This window comes from Somniosus microcephalus, chromosome 1 (assembly GCF_052327205.1).
Source record: "Somniosus microcephalus isolate GS21.2 chromosome 1, FLI_Smic_1.0, whole genome shotgun sequence".
Taxonomy (NCBI): domain Eukaryota; kingdom Metazoa; phylum Chordata; class Chondrichthyes; order Squaliformes; family Somniosidae; genus Somniosus; species Somniosus microcephalus.
In genome coordinates this window covers 410560425-410581425 of record NC_140987.1, presented here as the reverse complement: position 1 = coordinate 410581425, position 21001 = coordinate 410560425, and the positions used below count along the sequence as shown (strand labels likewise).

Sequence of the window (21001 nt, the reverse complement as noted above, 5' to 3'; positions counted from 1 at the left end):
AGTGATTCCTTCCTTTATTAACATAGCCACCCCCACCTCCTCTCCCTTCCTGCCTGTCCTTCTTGATTGTTAAATAACCTGGTATGTTTAATTCCCAGTCATGGTCATCCTGCAGCCATGTTTCTGTAATGGCCACAAGATCATACCCATATGTCGTTATTTGTACTTTCAAGAGAGGAGGGAGAAGGGAAGAAAAATTAATAAATGTTTTAATTTGTCATCATTTGGCGGATTGTTTGTACAGGACCCATTCAGTGGCTTAATGAAGCAGTGCACACCAAGACATGGAGTAAAATGCAGATTCATTGCCAACTATCAACCGCACAATTAATTCATATTCCACATCATAAAGAAATCAAGTGCTCCATTGTTTACTAATACAGGGAATGGTGTTATAGTGGTTATGTTACTGGACTAGTAATCCAGAGGCCTGGACTAATGATCCAAATCCCACCACGGCAGCTGGTGAATTTAAATTCAGTTAATTAAATAAATCTGGAATAAGAAAAGGCTAGTATCAATAATGGTGACCATGAAACTACCGGATTGTCGTAAAGACCCATCTGGTTCACTAATATCCTTTAGGGATGGAAATCTGCCGTCCTTACCTGGTTTGGCCTATATGTGACTCCAGACCCACAGCAATGTGGTTGACTCTTAAAGGCCCACTGAAATGGCCTAGCAAGCCACTCAGTTGTACTAAACTGCTACAGAAAAAAATAATAAGAATAAAACCAGATGGATCACCCAGCACCGGCCTCGGCACCGACTTCGGACACAACAAAGGCAAACCTAGCCCAGTCGACCCTGCAAAATTCTCCTCCAGACTTGTGCCAAAATTGGGAGAGCTCCCACAGACTAGTCAAGCAACAACCCGACAGAGTCATACTCATACTAACAGAATCATACCTTTCAGCCAATGCCCCAGACTCCTCCATAACCATCCCTGGGTATGTTATGTCCCACCGGCAGGACAGACCCACCAGAGGAGGTGGCACAGTGGTTATACAGTCGGGAGGGAGTGGCCCTGGGAGTTCTCAACATTGACTCCGGACCCCACAAAGTTTCATGGTTTCAGGTCAAGCACGGGCAAGGAAACCTCCTGCTGATTACCACCTACTACCCTCCCTCAGCTGATGAATCAGTACTCCTCCATGTTGAGCACCACTTCGAAGGAGCACTGAGGGTAGCAAGGGCACAGAATGTACTCTGGGTGGGGGACTTCAATGTCCATCACAAAGAGTGACTCGGTATCACCACTACTGACCGAGCCGGCCGAGTCCTGAAAGATACAGCTGCCAAACTGGGCCTGCGGCAGGTGGTGAGAGAACCAACACGAGGGGAAAACCTATTTGGCCTCATCCTCACCAATCTACCTGTCACAGATGCATCTGTCCAGTCTTGGTAGCAGTGACCACTGCAGAGTCCTTGTGGAGACAAAGTGCCATCTTCACACTGAGGACACCCTCCATCGTGTTGTGCGGCACTACCATCATGCTAAATGGGATAGATTCGGAACAGATCTAGCAGCTCAAAACTGGGAATCCATGAGGACCTGTGGGCCATGGGAAGCAGCAGAATTGTATTCCACCACAATCAGTAACCTCATGGTCATATCCCGCTACCATTAACATCAAGCCACATGATCAACCCTGGTTCAATGAGAAGTGTAGAAGAGCATGCCAGGAGCAGCATCAAAAATTAGTTGCCAACCTGGGGTGCTGCAACACAGGACTACATGCATGCTAAACAGTGGAAGTAGCATGCTATAGACAGAGCTAAGCGATTCCACAACCAGTTCTGCCACATCTAATCATGAATGGTGGTGGACAATTAAACAACTAACGGGAGGAGGAGGCTCCATGAACATCCCCATCCTCAATGATGGCAGAGCCCAGCACGTGAGTGCAAATGATAAGGCTGAAGCATTTGCAACCATCTTCAGCCAGAAGTGCTGAGTGGATGATCCATCTCAGCCTCCTCCTGAGGTCTCCACCATCACAGAAGCCAGTCTTCAGCCAATTCGATTCACTCCACGTGATATCAAGAAATGGCTGAGTGCACCGGATACAGCAAAGGCTATGGGCCCCAACAACATCCCGCCTGCCGTGCTGAAGACTTGTGCTCCAGAACTAACTGCACCTCTAGCAAAGCTGTTCCAGTACAGCTACAACACTGACATCTACCCAACAATGTGGAAAACTGCCCAGGTATGTCCTGTCCACGAAAAGCAGGGCAAATCCAATCCGACCAATTACCGCCCCATCAGTCTACTCTCAATCGTCAGCAAAGTGATGGATGGTGTCGTCGACAGTGCTATCAAGCAGCACTTACTCACCAATAACCTGCTCACTGATGCCCAGTTTGGGTTCCACCATGTCCACGGCTCGAGACCTCATTACAGCCTTGGTCCAAACATGGACAAAAGAGCTGAATTTCAGAGGTGAGGTGAGAGTGACTGCCCTTGACATCAAGGCAGCATTTGACCGAGTGTAGCACCAAGGAGCCCTAGTAAAATTGAAGTCAATGGGAATCAGGGGGAAAACTTTCCACTGGCTGGAGTCATACCTAGCACAAAGGTAGATGGTTGTGGTTGTTGGAGGCCAATCATCACAGCTCCAGGACATCGCTACAGGAGTTCCTCAGGGCAGTGTCCTAGGCCCAACCATCTTCAGCTGCTTCATCAATTACCTTCCCTCCATCATAAGGTCAGAAGTGGCAGTCCATACCCGCATGCAGCAAGACGTAGACGACATTCAGGCTTGGGCTGATAAGTGGCAAGTAACATTCGTGCCACACAAGTGCCAGGCAATGACAATCTCCAACAAGAGAGAGTCTACCCACTGCCCCTTGACATTCAACGGAATTACCATCACTGAATCCCCCACCATCCACATCCTGGGGGTCACCATTGACCAGAAACTTAACTGGACCATCCACATAAATACTGTGGCTACAAGAGCAGATTAGAAGCTGGGTATTCTGCGGCGAGAGTCTCACCTCCTGACTCCCCAAAGCCTTTCCACCATCTACAAGGCACAAGTCAGGAGTGTGATGGAATACTCTCCACTTGCCTGGATGAATGCAGCTCCAACAACACTCAAGAAGCTCAACACCATCCAGGACAAAGCAGCCCACTTGGTTGGCACCCCATTCATCACCTTAAACATTCCCTCCCTCCACCACCAGCTCACCGTGGCTGAAGTGTGTACCATCTACAAGATGCACTGCAGCAACTCGCCAAGGCTTCCTTGACAGCACCTCCCAAACCCACGAACTCTACCACCTAGAAGGACAAAGGCAGCAGGCGCATGGGCACTCCTTCACCTCCAAGTTCACCTCCAAGTGGCACACCATCCTGACTTGGAAATATATCGCTGTTCCTTCATCGTCGCTGGGTCAAAAGCCTGGAACACCCTCCCTAACAGCACTGTGGGAGTACCTTCACCACACAGACTGCAGGGGTTCAAGAAGGCGGCTCACCACCACCTTCTCAGGGGCAATTAGGGATGGGCAGTAAATGCTGGCCTTGCCAATGACGCCCACATCCCAGGAGCTAATAAAAAATAAATAAATCATAGGCTAATAAGCTTTAATGCCTTATTACTACCAGCGGCTAATATTTTTACATTAGGCGAGAGCAGTGGAAGTGTTTGCTTTGCCCTAACAAAAACATTTCCAGGCAATTCAATGTACAGCCTAGGCATTTTTAAAATGTGGCTTTGCACGGGACAGGAGTTGTACTGCAGTCAACAGAAGCTCAAAGTGGTGCGAGATGGCCTTCTGGAGCTGGGGGTGGGAGGGGAACGGTGGTGGGAGGGAGCGGAGGGAGGTCACACATCGCTTGCCTTTGGTGTGCTCGGGTGTCCAGTCCGGACCTGAAACTGTTTTTCACAACATAAACAAAGTGACAGAATAGCTGCACTGTGAGGCAGAATTTGAACAAAGGTCTTAGACAATTTATTAAACGGTCATGAAAAACTTTTTATCAACTTTACCTTCATAGGAGGTGGTTGCTGCCGGAAGGTGGCTGTTTGCCGAGCGTCCTGTTTCCTGGCCACCTGGAGTTGCTGGGCAGCAGCAGCAGCTGCTGCAAGTGACTCTGGGATAGGTGGTTCCTGAGGTTCTGTCTGCCATTCTGCTTTCTGCTTCTCAAAGTAACTAAACAGCAAAAATATTGAAAATCTTACCGACGGACCTTGTCAAACAAGCACGGACACGATGGGTGAATGGCCTCCTTCTATGCCATAAATTTCTATGATTTTAAGTGGCTCTCAGGTAATATCAGAGGTTAGTACAAAATTAAAAAGTTAGCGGTCACCTAAATATTCAGGCAGTTATTACCAACAACAATTCTAGTGTGGCTATCCTGCATTCATCTTCCACACTCCGGAAATCCAAAAGCACTGGGCATATAACTTTCTAAAGCCAAATTCACAAACATTCCCCTAAAGACACCAATTCTTGCTGGGATACGTTTATATGGCTGCCGGCAATCCTCCAGTACCTTACCCAAGAGACCATTCTTCATCTGAGAGCTTAGACAGTGAAAGATGACAACCTATTCAGAGGGCATCACAGCCGGGCCTGATCCTGTCCTTGCCCAAAATCCATACTTGTACTTATCAGCATGGAGAGCAATCAGAAGCAGGAACCCTGATTATCCCCTTCTTATGCCAAGGGCATTGAGGCCAATTATAATGTTCCAACTGCTGGCCTGGCTGAGATCAGCTAACTCAGCGTAGAATTGGAATTGGACTTGGGAGTTTCTCATCTGTATAGCTTAATGTCTGATACGCTTATCAATTACTCCATAAAAGGCGATGAATTAGGAAAGTAATGAAAAGGTTTTTATTAACTAAAGAACAGAGCATGCCTCTCGTGGACAACTTGTTCCAAGAAGGAAGTGGGTTGCCGGGCAGCCACCTTTATACCAGGTCATGTAGGCGGAGCCAGCTGAGGCATGCATTGGTACACAGTGAGTAGCAAGAGGTAACAATGTGCAATAACGATAACAGTAGTGAACGACAATGAAAACAATAACAGTGGTTTACCACATTCACCCCTTGTTTAAAATTGAGTCCGGCGGGGTGAAGTGTACTAAAAGTTTGTGTAGGTAAGTCTATCAGGAGGCCTTGTATGTCGTCCTGATCGTCGTAGCAGCGGCGGCGGTGCTGCAGTATCCAACGTCGAGTCTGGTGTCTGAGTGGTTGACGAAGGGTCCTGGGGCTCCGGCATGCCGTCTACAGGGGTTGGGTTGGGAGAAGTGGTGGATAATAACGGTGGTGATTCAGGGGCGCCCGAGGGTGCGAGGTCTCGTATGGAGACCGTGTCCTCCCGCCCGTCTGGGTATGCCACGTAGGCATACTGGGGGTTGGCGTGTAGGAGGTTCACCCTCTCGACCAGGGGGTCTGTTTTATGGGTCCTCACGTGCCTCCGCAGTAGGACGGGCCCAGGAGAAGTCAGCCATGTCGGTAGCGAGGTTCCCGATGTGGACTTCCTGGGGAAAACGAACAGTTGCTCATGAGGGGTGGCATTAGTGGCAGTACAAAGCAGTGACCGGATGGAGTGGAGCGCCGCAGGGAGGGCCTCCTGCCAGCGAGAGGTCGGAAGGCCCTTAGATTTTAAGGCTAAGAGGACTGCCTTCCAAACCGTCGCGTTCTCTCTTTCCACCTGGCCGTTCCCCCGGGGGTTGTAGCTGGTGGTCCTGCTCGTAGCAATACCTCTCGCGAGCAGGTATTGACGAAGTTCGTCGCTCATGAAAGATGAGCCCCGGTCGCTATGTATATAGCTGGGGAACCCGAACAAGGCGAAGAGGTCATTCAGACATTTGATGACCGTGGTACTGGTCATGTCTGGGCAAGGGATGGCAAACGGGAAACGGGAGTACTCATCAACAATGTTGAGGAAGTACACGTTGCGGTCAGAGGAAGGGAGGGGCCCCTTAAAGTCGATGCTCAAGCGCTCGAAGGGGCGAGTGGCCTTGCTCAGGCTTGCTCTGTCTGGCCTATAAAAATGCGGTTTGCATTCGGCACAGATTTGGCAGTTCCTGGTCATAGTTCTGACCTCCTCGATGGAGTAGGGCAGGTTGCAGGACTTAATGAAGTGGCAGAATCTGGTGACCCCGGGGTGGCAGAGGTCATTGTGGAGGGTCCGCAGTCTATCAACTTGCGCGTTGGCGCATGTACCTCGTGATAGAGCATCTGGGGGCTCATTGAGTTTCCCGGGCCGGTACAAGGTATCGTAATTGTAGGTGGAAAGTTCAATTCTCCACCTCAAGATCTTGTCGTTCTTGATTTTGCCCCTCTGCTTATTATTGAACATAAAAGCAACTGAACGCTGGTCAGTGAGAAGGGTAAATCGTTTTCCGGCCAGGTAATGCCTCCAGTGTCGCACCGCTTCCACAATAGCCTGGGCCTCCTTTTCGACAGAGGAGTGTCGAATCTCGGGGCCCTGGAGGGTCCTTGAGAAAAAGGCCACGGGTCTCCCCGCCTGGTTAAGGGTTGCAGCTAGGGCGAAGTCGGATGCATCGCTCTCCACTTGGAAAGGGATGGACTCATCCACTGCGTGCATTGTGGCCTTCGCAATATCACTCTTGATAAGAGTGAAGGCAGCACCCGCCTCTGATGTCAGGGGGAAGGAGGTGGACTTGATGAGGGGTCTGGCTTTGTCCGCATAGTTGGGCACCCACTGAGCATAGTAAGAGAAAAACCCCAGGCATCTCTTCAGTGCTTTTAGGCAGTGGGGGAGGGGGAGCTCCATAAGGGGGCGCATTCTGTCGGGGTCGGGCCCGATGACTCCGTTCTCCACTACGCAGCCGAGGATGGCAAGGCGCGTGGTGTGAAACATACATTTCTCTTTATTGTATGTTAGATTCAGCCGCTGGGCCGTACGGAGGAATTTCGCTAGATTAACGTCATGGTCCTGCTGGTCGTGGCCGCAGATGGTGACGTTATCCAGATAGGGAAAGGTGGCCTGCAGCGCGTTCTGGTCAACCATCCGGTCCATCTCCCTTTGGAAGACCGAAACCCTGTTGGTGACGCCGAAGGGGACCCTAAGGAAGTGGTAGAGGCGGCCGTTTGCCTCGAAGGCAGTATACTGGCGGTCCTCATGGCGGATAGGGAGTTGGTGGTATGCTGACTTAAGGTCAATGGTGGAGAATACCCTGTATTGCGCAATCTGATTGACCATATCAGATATGCGGGGAAGGGGGTATGCGTCCAGCTGGGTGTACCGGTTTATGATTTGGCTGTAGTCAATGACCAGGCGGCGTTTATCGGCGGTCTTAACGACTACAACCTGGGCTCGCCATGGGCTGGTGCGCCCTTCGATAATACCCTCCTTCAGGAGTCGCTCCACCTCAGCGCTAATAAAAGCTCTGTCCCCGACGCTGTGCCGCCTGCTCTTGGTAGCGATGGGTTTACAGTCACGGGTGAGGTTAGCGAACAAGGGAGGGGGGGGGACTTTGAGTGTGGAAAGGCTGCAAGTGGTGCGCAGCGGGCAATTTAAAAGCTGTTGGTTGCAGACTGTGAGTGGGGGAAGGGGTCCACCGTATGCCAATGTGACACTTTTGAGGTGGCACTGAAAATCCAACCCTAGCAGAACGGCAGCGCAAAGACGGGGCAGGACAAGAAGTTTAAAATTTTTATATTCAGTGCCCCTAACCGAAAGGGTCACCACACAGTAGCCGCCGACGTCCGTTGAATGGGACTTGGACGCCATAGAAATCCGATGGCGTGTTGGCAGGACCGTGAGGGAGTGGCTACGCACCGTGTCGGGGTGAATAAAACTCTCCGTGCTCCCGCTGTCAAACAGGCAAGTAGTGGCGCGGCCGTTTACCGTAATGTCCATCATGGACCTGGACAGATGATGAGGGAGGGCTTGATCCAGCGTAACGGAGGCCAGTGTATGGCTGAGTGAGCTGATATGGTCGTCCGACGAGACGGTGGTCGAGTCCGGAGACAAATTGGCGGTTGAGTGCGGCGGGCAAAATGGCGGCGGCCATGATTCCGATCCCCACGCGGCCGGAGGTGCACAAAATGGCGGAGAAGATGGCTGCCCCCACGGTTCACACGCGGCGCTGCTGGCATTCGCGGGTTTCCCTCTGCAGGCGTTGGCGTAATGGCCTTTCTTCCGCAGCCAGAGCAGGTAGCGGTCTTCGCCGGGCAGCGCGCTCTGGGGTGTTTTAACTGGCCACAGAAATAGCATTTTTGGGCCTGGTTACGGGACATCGTTGCAGTAGTTGGTACCGGGGGCGGCGGTCCCGGTTGCTTTCGGGACATCGCTGCAGTAGTTGGTACCGGGGGCGGCGGTCCCATGTCCCAAGGTCGCGATGACCATGGCGCGGCCCCGTTACGTGTGTATGCTTCGAGGTTTCGGTGGGCCGCATCTAGTGAGAGCGCGAGGGCTACGGCCGTCTTCAGGTCGAGCTCCTTGCTTTCGAGCAGTCTCTGCCGGGAGTAGTCGGACTGGAGGCCCTTAACGAAGGCATCACAGGTAAGTCCCTCCGCGTGCGCCGCAGCCGTTACCGCCTTACAGTCACAGTCCCTGCAGAGGGTCTGTAACGCCCGTAAAAATGCCTCTACCGATTCCCCCGGTTGCTGCCTGCGGGATCCCAGGAGGTGTCTGGCGTAAATCGTATTCACTGGGCGCGTGTATTGCCCTTTTAGCAGGTCGAGAGCCGCCGTGTACGTAGTAGCGTCCCGGATGAGTGTATATACTTGAGGGCTCACCTGGGCGGTCAGGACTTTTAATTTGTTCTCCTCCGATGTCACGGCGGAGGCTTCTAGGAAGGATTCAAAGCAGCTCAGCCAGTGTTCGAAATTGGTAGATGAACCCGCCGCTTGGGGGTCGAGATCCAGGCATGCTGGTCTGAGGGCTCGCAGCAACGCCTGCTGTTGTTGCTGCTCAGTTCCGGACATTTTACTTTTAGTTAATAAAATTGATACGCTTATCAATTACTCCATAAAAGGCGATGAATTAGGAAAGTAATGAAAAGGTTTTTATTAACTAAAGAACAGAGCATGCCTCTCGTGGACGACTGGTTCCAAGAAGGAAGTGGGTTGCCGGGCAGCCACCTTTATACCAGGTCATGTAGGCGGAGCCAGCTGAGGCATGCATTGGTACACAGTGAGTAGCAAGAGGTAACAATGTGCAATAACGATAACAGTAGTGAACGACAATGAAAACAATAACAGTGGTTTACCACAATGTCATACTGGGCAATGCCTCTACATACTCAGCTGTTAAGGAGCGTTTGAGGGGTTTATGAGCATGGGCCAAATGGTACTGCTTTATGGCACAGTACAATAAAACTAGTTTTCTATCTTTAACCTGTTCATTGATGATAGATTACAGTGAAAAGAACTTGCATATAATGCCTTAAACATAGAAAAATGTCTTATGATGCTTCATAGAAGTATAATCAAAAAAGAATGGACGCTGAGCCAAAGAAAGATATTAGGAGGGGTGACCAAAATCTGGTCAAATAGGTGGGTTTTAGGGAGTGTCTTAAAATGAGAGGGGACGTGGAGGGATTTCAGAAGGGAATTCCAGAGCTTAGGGCCTAGGTAGTTGAAAGATATGGCTACCAATGGTGGGACGACCGAGGCGGGGAGGTGTGGGGAGGGGCGGGTGGTGGTTTGGGTCGGGGGGGGGGGGTGGGGAGGAGGGTTGGCCAACATAAGAGGCCAGACTCAGAGGGTCAGAGAGTTTGAAGGGCGGGCTGGTGAGGTGGGGAGGGGGGCGTGGGTGGGGAAGGTTTAAGGCTGGAGAGATAGGGAGGGGCAAGGCCATGGAGAAATTTGAGGCACTGAGGGACCGGGATCCAAAGTAAGATAGATGCGATGGATGAGCAGGACTTGGTGTGGGATAGGATACAGGCAACAGAGGTTTAGATGAGCGGAGGTTTATGGAGGGTGGAGGGTGGGAGGCTGGCCAGGAGCGCATTGTATTACTCGAGACACGATGACAAAGGCATGAATGAGGATTTCAACAGAAAATGGGCTGAGGTAGGCGCGTACGTGGGTAATGTCACAAATGTGAAAGTAGGCGATCATTTTAATGGAGAGCATATAAAGGCAGAAGCTCAGCTTGGGGTCAAATAGGACACAAAGGTTACGAACAATCTGCTTCCGACTGAGACAGTGGCTAGGATGGGAAGAAATCTGTGGCAATGGTATGGAATTTGTGACGGAGGTCGGAAACAATGCCTTCGGTCTTCCCGGTGTTTAACTGGAGGAAATTGTGGCTCATCCAAGACTGGATGTTGGACAAGTAGTCTGACAACACAGAGGCAGTAGAGAGATCCACCTCAACGAGTCTCCATCCCACCCGACTGCAGCAATGTCACATTTCTCACACCAGCTGTTCGACTGCTTTAAGAGATTTAGTTAGTCAAGCTATCCCAGCATCCTTTCATTTAGGTTTGTATTATTACAGCAATATGGGTGAAAGGGAAATCTTAGTCTTATATCTCTATATATGAACAACCGACAGTTCCAAGACAGCACATACCACAGGGAGATAGGATTTAGTCTACACACTTACTGTACTATAAACAAAGTTTGCAGCTCAGAGGCAAAGGCTGAAAGATATAGGCCAGAATTCTGCCAGTGCTCAGCGGACGAGATGGGTGATGGGTCAGCTGTTAAATTTTAAATGATTGACAGTGGGTTGGCAACCCACTGTCAAAATGTGCATACTGGACTTTCCCAATGTCGGGTCTGCAACACTGAGCGGACCCAACACGCAGCAGCGGGGAAGGCAGTTAAAATCATTAGTGGCTTGTTTACAGCCACTTATCAATGGTTTTTTCCCAGCTTTTTGGATTTGACAGGTTTCCTGCTGTGCCTAGACCTCGTCTGTGAAGCTGAGGCGGGAGGTCAGTGACCATTGAATCAGCTGATGAGTTGACAGCTTCAAATGTCAAGTCAAAGCTCCCAGCTGATTGAGACATGTTCCCTTAACCACTAACTTCTCTAAACTGCATTTCCACTACAGATTCAGGATGCTGCAAGTCTTTACACAAGTTTCCATCCAGTCTGACCTCACTACCTCTTCCACCATAGACAGATCGCTTCTATCATTTGTACTTCACCTGTCATCTATTCCATCAGCATGGGTGCAAATGATACTCTCACCTTGGTCCTCAGAATCCCACCTCAATCAACCCCAACACCAGCAGCACCAACATCAGCACCAACCTTCTCCGCAATCAACTGATGCTGCACAGGACAGAGGGCATCAACACCCGACCACACTGCTGCCCGGGAGGCCAGGGATGGCCTCACCACAGCCAGATTTACTTCACTTGACGCTGTACACCCTGGCTGCCACATGATGCACTAGGTTGACACCACCCCACACTAACAACATAAAGCATCCCTACAATGACCAAGCCATTCCTTTCACATGCATCACCATTGTGGGGGGTACCATTATGTCTCACCATTCACTGCAACTCACTAAGCCACTTCCAAAGGTGCACACAGATCTGTCCAAGAACGCAAAGTGTTGAAAATAAAGATTTCAATGTTTGACAGCACATTAACAGAAACTTTACATGAACATTAGCTAAAACACCCAAGTGCCTACCCTTGTGTGTTGTTAGTTGGTATGATTGCATAAGGATGAGTGTGAGGGGTGGCTAGTGAGATGGGGATATGATAATGTAGACAGAGAAGGATGGGTTGAGGTGCAAGGTAAGTTGGTGTAAGGATGTGCAGGAGTAGTGTAGGGAACGCAAAGTGATGTGTGGCACAGCAGGATAAGGTTGAGTGTGGCTTTGCAGTAACGTTTCGTGATCTACTGAGATCATTGAAAGGTTTGCGCCACTGCAGCCTGGTCCTCTTGACGACATCCCTGCTTGTGCCCCCCTGTGCAATGTGCAACCAGACTGCATTGGTGTCCTGGGGAGATCTCTTCCACCCATGGGAAGGGAAGGGAACCTCCCTGCGTACTGTGACTCCCTCCATAAGCATATGGGGGGAGTCATGGGAGAGCCTAGGTGCAGCCGTGCACCTCTGTGCAGTGCTTGGCAGTGTTTGCAACACCTCAATGTTGTAGAATACTGACAGCACAAATGTCAAATTAAAGTTTGACATTGTCCCATTAAGGAAACTGGCTGATGACGCCTCAAAATAATACCATCAGACCTGCTTCCTTCAACTGGGTGGGAAACGCACTGGGCGGGCTTAACAAGTCCAATCATCGGAAAGTCACTTCGGAGGCCGGAATGGAGCCAGCAGCGGGGCCGAGACCCGCCACCAACATCACCCGCTTCGGATCCGCCGAGGTAGGGTAAATCGCGGCCATAAGCTGGGTAAACATCTAAAAATGCTGCCTCAGCTAAACGTGCAATCTACGTAGTACGTAAGCACAGACCAAGGTTGTAGTATAGTATAAAAATAGAACTAGATTCCCTTTAAGCCAGAGCATTCTCGAGATCTGGAGCCATGCAGCCACACAGAGGGCCTGCAGGGTGGGAGCAGGAGCTGTGTTGTTCTTTTGGGCCGGGGAGCATGCTCAGAGGTAGTCGGAGCCTGGGAACCAGGTTGTATTATTTGCATGTCATCTTCTATATATATAATTTAAAAAAAGGATCGTGGTGTCTGTCTGTCTGTCTGTCCGGGGCATCACTCAAAAGTTATAGAGCGTAACTACACATATGTTATATCAAAAGAAAGCTTATGATTAGGGGAGTCTCATAGGCGTATTTACTTTTTGGTCAGACAAAAATTGTTCGGACAGTATACAAAAACATTCAAAAAACGGACAAAATCCGCTCATTAGCGGTTGACCAATCCTACCGCTCATTAGCGTTGAGTGACGTGATAGTTGACCAATCCTACGGGGGCACGGGGGGCTTTTCATGGCATTTGTGGGCGGGGCCTAATCCTTCAAACTGCCGAGCGGGAGCTGAGCTGAGGTGAGTGGCGGCCATTAAAGACCGGCTGGGCCTGAAGCTAAAAAAAATGGTAATGGAGGTGGGGAAATTGTTGATTCATTAGTATTGATTCAGGAATTTCTCTCTCTCTCCCCTTCCCCCCCCCGCTCTCTCACCCTCGCGGCCATCAGGGGTCAGCCCGACCGAGCGACTCGGCGCCATTCCCTCCTTCCTCCCCGCCCAGCGAGCAGGTGAGCGGTGGCGCACAGGGGCTCCGGGTCATGGGTGGGGCCTAGCATGCGGGGGTCAGCCCAACCGAGAGACTCGGTGCCATTCCCTCCTTCCTCCCCGCCCAGCGAGCAGGTGAGCGGCGGCGCACGGGGGCTCCGGGTCGTGTGCGGGGCCTAGCGTGCGGGGGTCAGCCCAACCAAGAGACTCGGCGCCATTCCCTTCTTCCTCCCCGCCCAGCGAGCAGGTGAGCGGCAGCGCACGGGGGCTCCGGGTCGTGGGCGGGGCCTAGGGAGGGAGAGAGAGGGAGGGAGAGCGGGGAGGGAGGGGGAGAGAGAGCGGGGAGGGAGGGGGAGAGAGAGAGAGAGAGGGTGAGGGAGGGAAAGAGTGAAGGGGTGGGAGAGGGAGGGAGAGCTCGCCTTCTTCCTTCGGCCGCCGTAATTCAAACTTCCCGCCGGCCTCACAAAATGGCGGCCGCCCCGGGCTCTGAGTCCAGCCCCTTCCCCGGGGTGTCTTCCTCTCTTCTCTATCTCCTTCCCTCACTCTCTCCTTCCCTCTCTCTCTCTCTCTCCTTCCCTCTGTCTCTCTCTCCCTCGGTCTCCTTCCCTCGCTCTCTCTGTCTCTCTCTCCTTCCCTCTCTCCCTCTGTCTCCTTCCCTCTCTCTCGCTGTCTTTCTCTCCTTCCCTCTCTCTCTCTCTCTCTCTCCTTCCCTCTCTCTCTCTCTCTCCTTCCCTCTCTCTCTCTCTCTCTCCTTCCCTCTCTCTCTCTCTCTCCTTCCCTCTCTCTCTCTCCTTCCCCCTCTCTCTCTCTCTCTCTCTCTCTCTCCTTCCCCCTTTCTCTCTCCTTCCCCCTTTCTCTCTCTCCTTCCCCCTCTCTCTTTCCCCTTCCCTCTCTCTCTTTCCCTCTGTCTCTCCCCTTCCCACACACAGACAGACAAACTCATTTATGTATATCCTTCCCCCCAGTCTCTCTCTCCCCCAGTTTCTCTCTCTCTTCCCCCCAGTCCCTCTCTCCCTCTCTCTTCCCCCCCAGTCCCTCTCTCCCCCCAGTCTCTCTCTCCCGCCGTCTCTTCTCCCCCCAGTCTCTCTCTCTCCTTCCCCCCTCTCTCTCTCTCCCCCTCTCTCCTTCCCCTTTCTCTCTCTCCTTCCCCCTCTCCTTCCCCTTTCTCTCTCTCCTTCCCCCTCTCCTTCCCCCTCTCTCTCTCTCTCTCCTTCCCTCTCTCTCTCTCTCTCCTTCCCTCTCTCTCTCTCCTTCCCCCTCTCTCTCTCTCTCTCTCCTTCCCCCTTTCTCTCTCCTTCCCCCTTTCTCTCTCTCCTTCCCCCTCTCTCTTTCCCCTTCCCTCTCTCTCTTTCCCTCTGTCTCTCCCCTTCCCACACACAGACAGACAAACTCATTTATGTATATCCTTCCCCCCAGTCTCTCTCTCCCCCAGTTTCTCTCTCTCTTCCCCCCAGTCCCTCTCTCCCTCTCTCTTCCCCCCCAGTCCCTCTCTCCCCCCAGTCTCTCTCTCCCGCCGTCTCTTCTCCCCCCAGTCTCTCTCTCTCCTTCCCCCCTCTCTCTCTCCCCCTCTCTCCTTCCCCTTTCTCTCTCTCCTTCCCCCTCTCCTTCCCCCTCTCCTTCCCCCTTTCTCTCCTTCCCCCTCTCTTTCTCTCCTTCCCACACAGACAGACTCATTTATATATATCCTTCCGCCCCAGTCTCTCTCTTCCCCCCAGTCTCTCTCTCCCCCCCAGTCTCTCTCTCTCTCTTCCCCCCAGTCCCTCTCTCCCTCTCTTCCCCCCAGTCTCTCTCTCCCCCCCGTCTCTCTCTTCTCCCCCAGTCTCTCTCTCTCCTTCCCCCTCTCTCTCCCTCCCCTTTTCTCTCTCTCTCCTTCCCCCTCTCTCTTTCCCTCTCTCTCCTTCCCACACAGACAGACAGACAGACAAACTCATTTATATACAGGTAGACTATCCTTTATCCGAAAACCTCGGGACCAGCCGTGTTTCGGTTTTCGGAAAATTTCGGATTTCGGAAGGTGGGTTGGCGGGGGTCCGCGGGGGGGGGGGGGTCGGCGGGGGGTCGGGGTCGGCGGGGGTCCACAGGGGGGTCCGCGGGTGTCCGCGGGGGGGGGGCGGCGGGGGTCGGGGTCAGCGGGGGGGTCGGCGGGGGTCCGCGGGGGGGGTCCACAGTCGTGGCTTGTCCGTCGCTGCTAGCCTGGAATGCAATGAAGTTCCGCATTTCCACCAACAGGTCGTCGTGCTCGGTCGGAACAGGGGCCGGCACCGCCGCGGGCTCAGAGCTCTCGTTGCTTTCGAGCCTTTGGAAGAGAGTCAGGTGGTTCCGCGGGGGGGTCGGCGGGGGGTCGTGCACACGACTTACGCTGACCCTCTGCTCAGCGTAAGTCGGCGGGGGTCGGGGTCGGCGGGGGTCCGCGGGGGGGTCGGCGGGGGTCCGCGGGGGGGGTTGGGGGGTCGGGGTCGGCGGGGGTCGGCGGGGGGTCGTGCGCACGACTTACGCTGACCCTCTGCTCAGCGTAAGTCGTGCGCCACTCTGGTCATGTCGTGCGCACAACTTACGCTGACCGAAAAAACCTTCGGTTTTTAGAGGGTTTCGGTTTTCGGAAGTTCGGATAAAGGGTAGTCTACCTGTATATATAAAAGTTATTTCTACTTTTTTCATAACATGCCCTCAAAAAACCCTCGGCACCGCCGGGCACTCCAGCTAGTTTAATATAAATGGAAGACCACGTCAGTCACAGTAACAAAGCTTGTCATTATTAAAAAGCGCTTGTGCGTGAACCTTAAGTAGAGTTATTGTCGCCAACTAACAACCCTTTGTTGCAATGGTAACCGCTAAGCAATCCGCTAACACCAGCCATACTTGGTGTCTAAAGTGAGTTTTTTTTTGCAGTGATTCGGATCAGACTGCCCAAACCCATTTCACACTGGAATTGTGCTTTTAACCTTCAACAAATGGATGAAACAGTAAATGCCGAAAAATGATACCCCATCAAATCAAAGATACTTACTCAAGGGAAAGCTTTTCTTCTTCCTCACACAAGTCTGGTAACCTTTGCAAACCCAGAGTCATTCTCAAAGCATCCACATGTTCTTTAAGAGGCTTGTATTCGTCATGCAGGCGTCTTGTAGATTCAAGAAGTTTATTTAAGTCATTTTCAGATTGTTTTATTGTGTTTTCCATCTACAAAAGGGGAAAAAATCTATTAACTGAAACAAACCAATCAACTTCTTTCCCTCCACCCCCATTTTTCTCTCGGAGTCATCTCCTAATGGGTATTGGGGTATGGTTCCACATGCATTGGGAGCTGTTTAAAATCTTGCCTAGGTAGCTATTCTTCATGTGTGAATCTAATGAATGTTGGTGGGATATTCATCTGCACAAGGTGCCATAGCTGAGCCTGATCCTGCCCTCAGGTCCATACACACATTTTCCAGCAGGGTCATTCGATAGTCATCAGGAATGGGAATCCGTGCTAATTTGTTCCCTTACTAATCCAAGGGCTCCAAGACCAAATCTTAATATCCTAACCACACAGCCTGAGATGACATCAGCAAACTCAGCACAGGTGAGGATTGAACCTTAGACCTTCGTGGCATGGCTCAGCTCCTCATCTCCTTAGCTAGATGAGCCATAGGGGAGTTATCAAGTTGCTGACTGCCTATTGGTGATTTGACTTGACCAACCTCCTGCCATGTGAATTCGCCCAAGATGACTTGCCCTCAGATTTTCCTTCCCTCCATATAAGGAATGCCTATTACTGCTCAGTGCCTTCTCATTTGGCATGACACTCATACAGCACCATGCTGCTTCAAAGCAGCAGCCAGGAGGATACCTGTTTTTGATAGTCGAGTGCAAGATCTTGTATTGGTGCACTGAACATTGTGCCCAACACAAACCATATGAGCAGTCTAACCATCTTACATTTAGGAGTATGAGCATACTGCCCAATATCTAATTATACGAAAGCGTAACCCAGGATGCAACAATAAAACTCCCTTGTAATTCTTTCAACATGTGGATTGGAAACACTTAAGTGAGATGAGGCAAATTATTAAGCTGTTTAATTTTACAGACAGCACATGAATGTAGAGTAACAGTTATAATCAAATCTCACCTTACCTAACTTCAGATCCCTCTTCATAAACAAGAAAAATAATAAAAATTGCTACACTATTCCCATTAGTGGACTCATTTAACTTTTCATGATCAATTTTCTGGTTCTGAACAGCACTAGGCATGGGAAGGGTGAGTTTCCCCTCACTAGGCCAGGCTCTCTTCCCAGACCTAACTGGCTGACTGCCAACGAGTCTCCTCTTCTTTTCTCTGCCTGCATTCACAGGAAGTGGAAGGGCAGTGCCACTGATTCCTTCCCCATTCAAGGATATGCCATCAAACTTCCTTCCCTCCATACAAGGAATGCCTACCACTGCTCAGTGCCTTTTCATATGGCACGACACTTGTACAGCACAACACAGCAGCCAGAAGGGTACCTAGTGTTGACTGTCTTGTACAAGACTTTATATTGATGCACTAAACATTGTGCCTACCACAAATTATATAATAATCTAGGCCACTGCAATATTGCTGTCATATTTTCGTATCCTAAACCTGTGCCCTCTTATTCTGCTGCGTGAGATATCTGAAAACATTATTCCAGGTTTACTTTATCTCATCTATTAAGTATATCCCTTCCTCAAGAGTATATTCTCAGCAGACATCTCATGATGGGATTACATGAACAGAATTACCCCATAATAATAATTCTGAAATGCAATAGTCCCAGTTAGGTTTTGGGTTTTTGTCTTCATTTTCTTTTACTCTAGATATTTGTTTGGTTTCAGTATCAGCCACTCCACAGGATGAACCTTCATTTATGTCCCAGAGAATGCTTTCACTTGCCTCGATGACAAGGTAAGTTTGTAGTTTACGTGGGATTAAACAGAGAACCTTCTTCACTTTGTTTTGGCTTACTAGTTTTATCATCTGCTCTCAATTAATCTTCTTTGACTTAAGAAGGCAGTAGAATAACACGACACTAGACTGTAACTTAGGCTTCAACTACCAAACAAAATTAAATAGGAATGGAATAATTGAACAGTAGTAATAATACAACAGATTTTACAGAAGACGCTGGAAAAACTCAGCAGGCCAGGCAACATCCGTGGAGAGAGAAATAGAGTCAACGTTTCAGGTCGAAACCCTTCTTCAGAATAGATTTTACAGTACTTACTAGATTTAACCATCTCCTCTAAAAACCAGAAAATAAAGTCACAATTGCTATGCTGAACTTTGCATTCTTACATGGCAATTCTTTACCTTCTCTCGCTGCCCAGGAAGCTATTTGGCCTGATTTTCACTCTCCGAAGGCTTCAGACAAACTTGCTGCTTTAAACCAATTAGGCGGAGAAATTGACCAGAGCCAAACAAATTAATTGTCTGTTAAATTCAAATATAGGCTGCCAAACACAAATTTAAACAAATTCCACAAGATGTTTAAACAGAATGGTTTGACCACCCCCTTGGACACCTGGCTAAGACAAAAGACCCACTGTTGCAACTATATCAAAAATAAACTAGGACATGTTCTGTTGGTTTTTAACCTCATATGCACCAGAATTAAAGAAGTCAATAGTATGCTAACTCTTAATGCTCATGTTTGTCATAGTCCCCTTTTTGAGGCAGTAGAATTCCAGCTAAAATCCAGCTGTTGTATATTTCAGAAAATAAAAACCAATGATATGCTTATATGCCTTCGACATACCACATTGATATCAGCATGGATCAGTCGCAGTTCTTCTACATGAGCCATCTTCTCTTGGAGCAAAAGATCCATTTCGTGCTTATAATCTTTCAGGTGCCTTTCTTCAGACTCCAGTGCATCAAATTCTGCCTTCAACCGAGCTTTAATTTTTTCCATTTGCACCGTCTTAGCTCTGCAATTTCATGTAAACAAGTTTAAAGCAACATGGTGCTGAATTCTAAAAACCTGCTTTCAGACAGCCACTCCATAATTTTGTTTCAGAGGACTATGAATAACTTACCATTTGATATATTGAAGCTATTCAATTTTATTAATAAATCAGTTTTTACCTACTGAGGCAAAAAAAATAGTACTTGAAGAACTCTTGAACCCAGAGGAAATCCATTTTATTGAAGCTGATGTGTTCACCATCCTCCAGTGGTCCAGTATCCAATAGCATCACCCAGTGTGCTACTAGGCCGAGACCAGAAGGTCCCTTTCCTGGTCTGCATTCAGTTAGCTGATCTGAGCAGGGGCAGCAGTTGGGGTGCTACAATTTGCCTCAACTGGGCTGGGCTGAGGGGGGGTGAGGGGGAGCAGCCAGCTTCACACTCCTGAGTTCTATGCAGCAGTTCCTGCTGGACAGTGCCCATATACAGATATTATTTGAGGGACTGAAATTAACTGTGGTGCCTTACAGAGTTGCACAACACATGAAAAATGAGTGTGGCATTAGAGGGCTGCTAGCACCTGTAGAATCGTAACAGAGCAAGCGTTAACACTTTCAGGAGAGAAAAAAAGTTCCAACTTTACAAAATAGAGATGCAATGGATCTTTAAAATCCACCTGAACTAATTAAACAGGATAATGGGGCCTCAGTGCAATGTCTTATCTGAAGGACAGCACCACCAGCACTGCAGTATAGGTATTGGTACATCAGCTTAGATGATATGCTCAGGTTCTGGAGAGGAGCTTGAACCCACAACCTTCCAATTCAGATGTAACAGTGCTACCAACTGAGCCAAGCTGGAGCCTCCTACAATATTTCTCCAACATATATTAGCTCTACTGATAAAATGCAAGCTGATTTGTAACAATATATATTCACATTTTGAAAACAGCAATTAAGCAGTACATTGCAAAATTGGCAGAGGGTGTTTGGAACATTGTGTAGAATGTTGCCCTTTCATCTCCAGAATCTGGGTTTGAGCCCAAGCCATGCTGATGCGAGGAATGTTTATTCCTGGGGTATCCAAACTGCAGCTTGCTGAACATGTACAGTCTGGAAATCTTGGCTATCCATCCCAAGAATCCACAGTAACAGTTTCTTTTTGCGCTTATACTTCTCCTGCCACTGGTTTCACTTCTTTGAATGTTGTAACCTTTGGGCTTTGGAATGGACTGTCCTCAAAACTGTTCCTTCATTGGTGAAAAGGTCATAAATCGGAACACTAAGACCTATTACTGTAGTATGAACAGCTTGAGATATGTGCAAAATATTGGGACTATTCATTCAAACCTCATGTGTGGCCAAAGAGCTCCATGATACGCATCTATAGAGCCCAGGATGACAAAAGGTTCGAACACATCTGGCTTATTCTCTCCTAAACAAAATGTGTTTGTCCAATCTCAGTCCAGCTCCTAGTGGGTGAGGACCCACAGTAAAAACTGCTGCAGTTTGCTGCAAATTGGTAAAACTGTGGCTGCTATCTACATGATGCACTACAGGTACTCAACAACCTTACTTCAACCGCACCCAGAAACATAAACCCTCCCTTGGGCTCTGGCAATTACCATTCGAATCTTTAGCATTGGAACAGGCTATTGAGCCCAACAAGCCCATCCCTTTTTACAGAACAACCCAACTTATTCACCTCCTCACTATATCCTTCAATCCCTTCTCTCTCCAAAAATGCATCTAATTGTCTCTTGAACTCAATTACACTCTTTGATTCAATGGCCTTCAACTAGTAACTTATTTCCCAGCTCTGTTGCTCTTTTGAGTGAAAGGATTCTACATGACTTCTCTTTTATTTTTAACTTCAAAACACTTTCACAGTTACCCCACTCTATGACTGAGGTTGGTTATTCATTAGTGAAGGTAAATTAATATCAGCGAATCACTCTTTTAGTCAATGCTACATGTG

At 49.5% G+C, this 21001-nt stretch overlaps 1 protein-coding gene across 3 annotated transcripts in view; it reads right to left on the bottom strand.

The window, feature by feature from the left end:
- The window catches only part of zc4h2 (zinc finger, C4H2 domain containing), a 55419-nt gene that overhangs the window by 14010 nt on the left and 20408 nt on the right, over window positions 1-21001 (bottom strand). For all 3 annotated transcript variants that reach the window (XM_085998963.1, XM_085998954.1, XM_085998945.1), the window contains 3 exons: window positions 18876-19047; window positions 16122-16294; window positions 3999-4161 (listed from right to left, as the gene is read on the bottom strand). In XM_085998963.1, the coding sequence (XP_085855089.1) occupies window positions 3999-4161; window positions 16122-16294; window positions 18876-19031 (492 nt within the window). In that variant the 5' untranslated portion in view covers window positions 19032-19047. The remainder of the gene's footprint in view (window positions 1-3998; window positions 4162-16121; window positions 16295-18875; window positions 19048-21001) is intronic.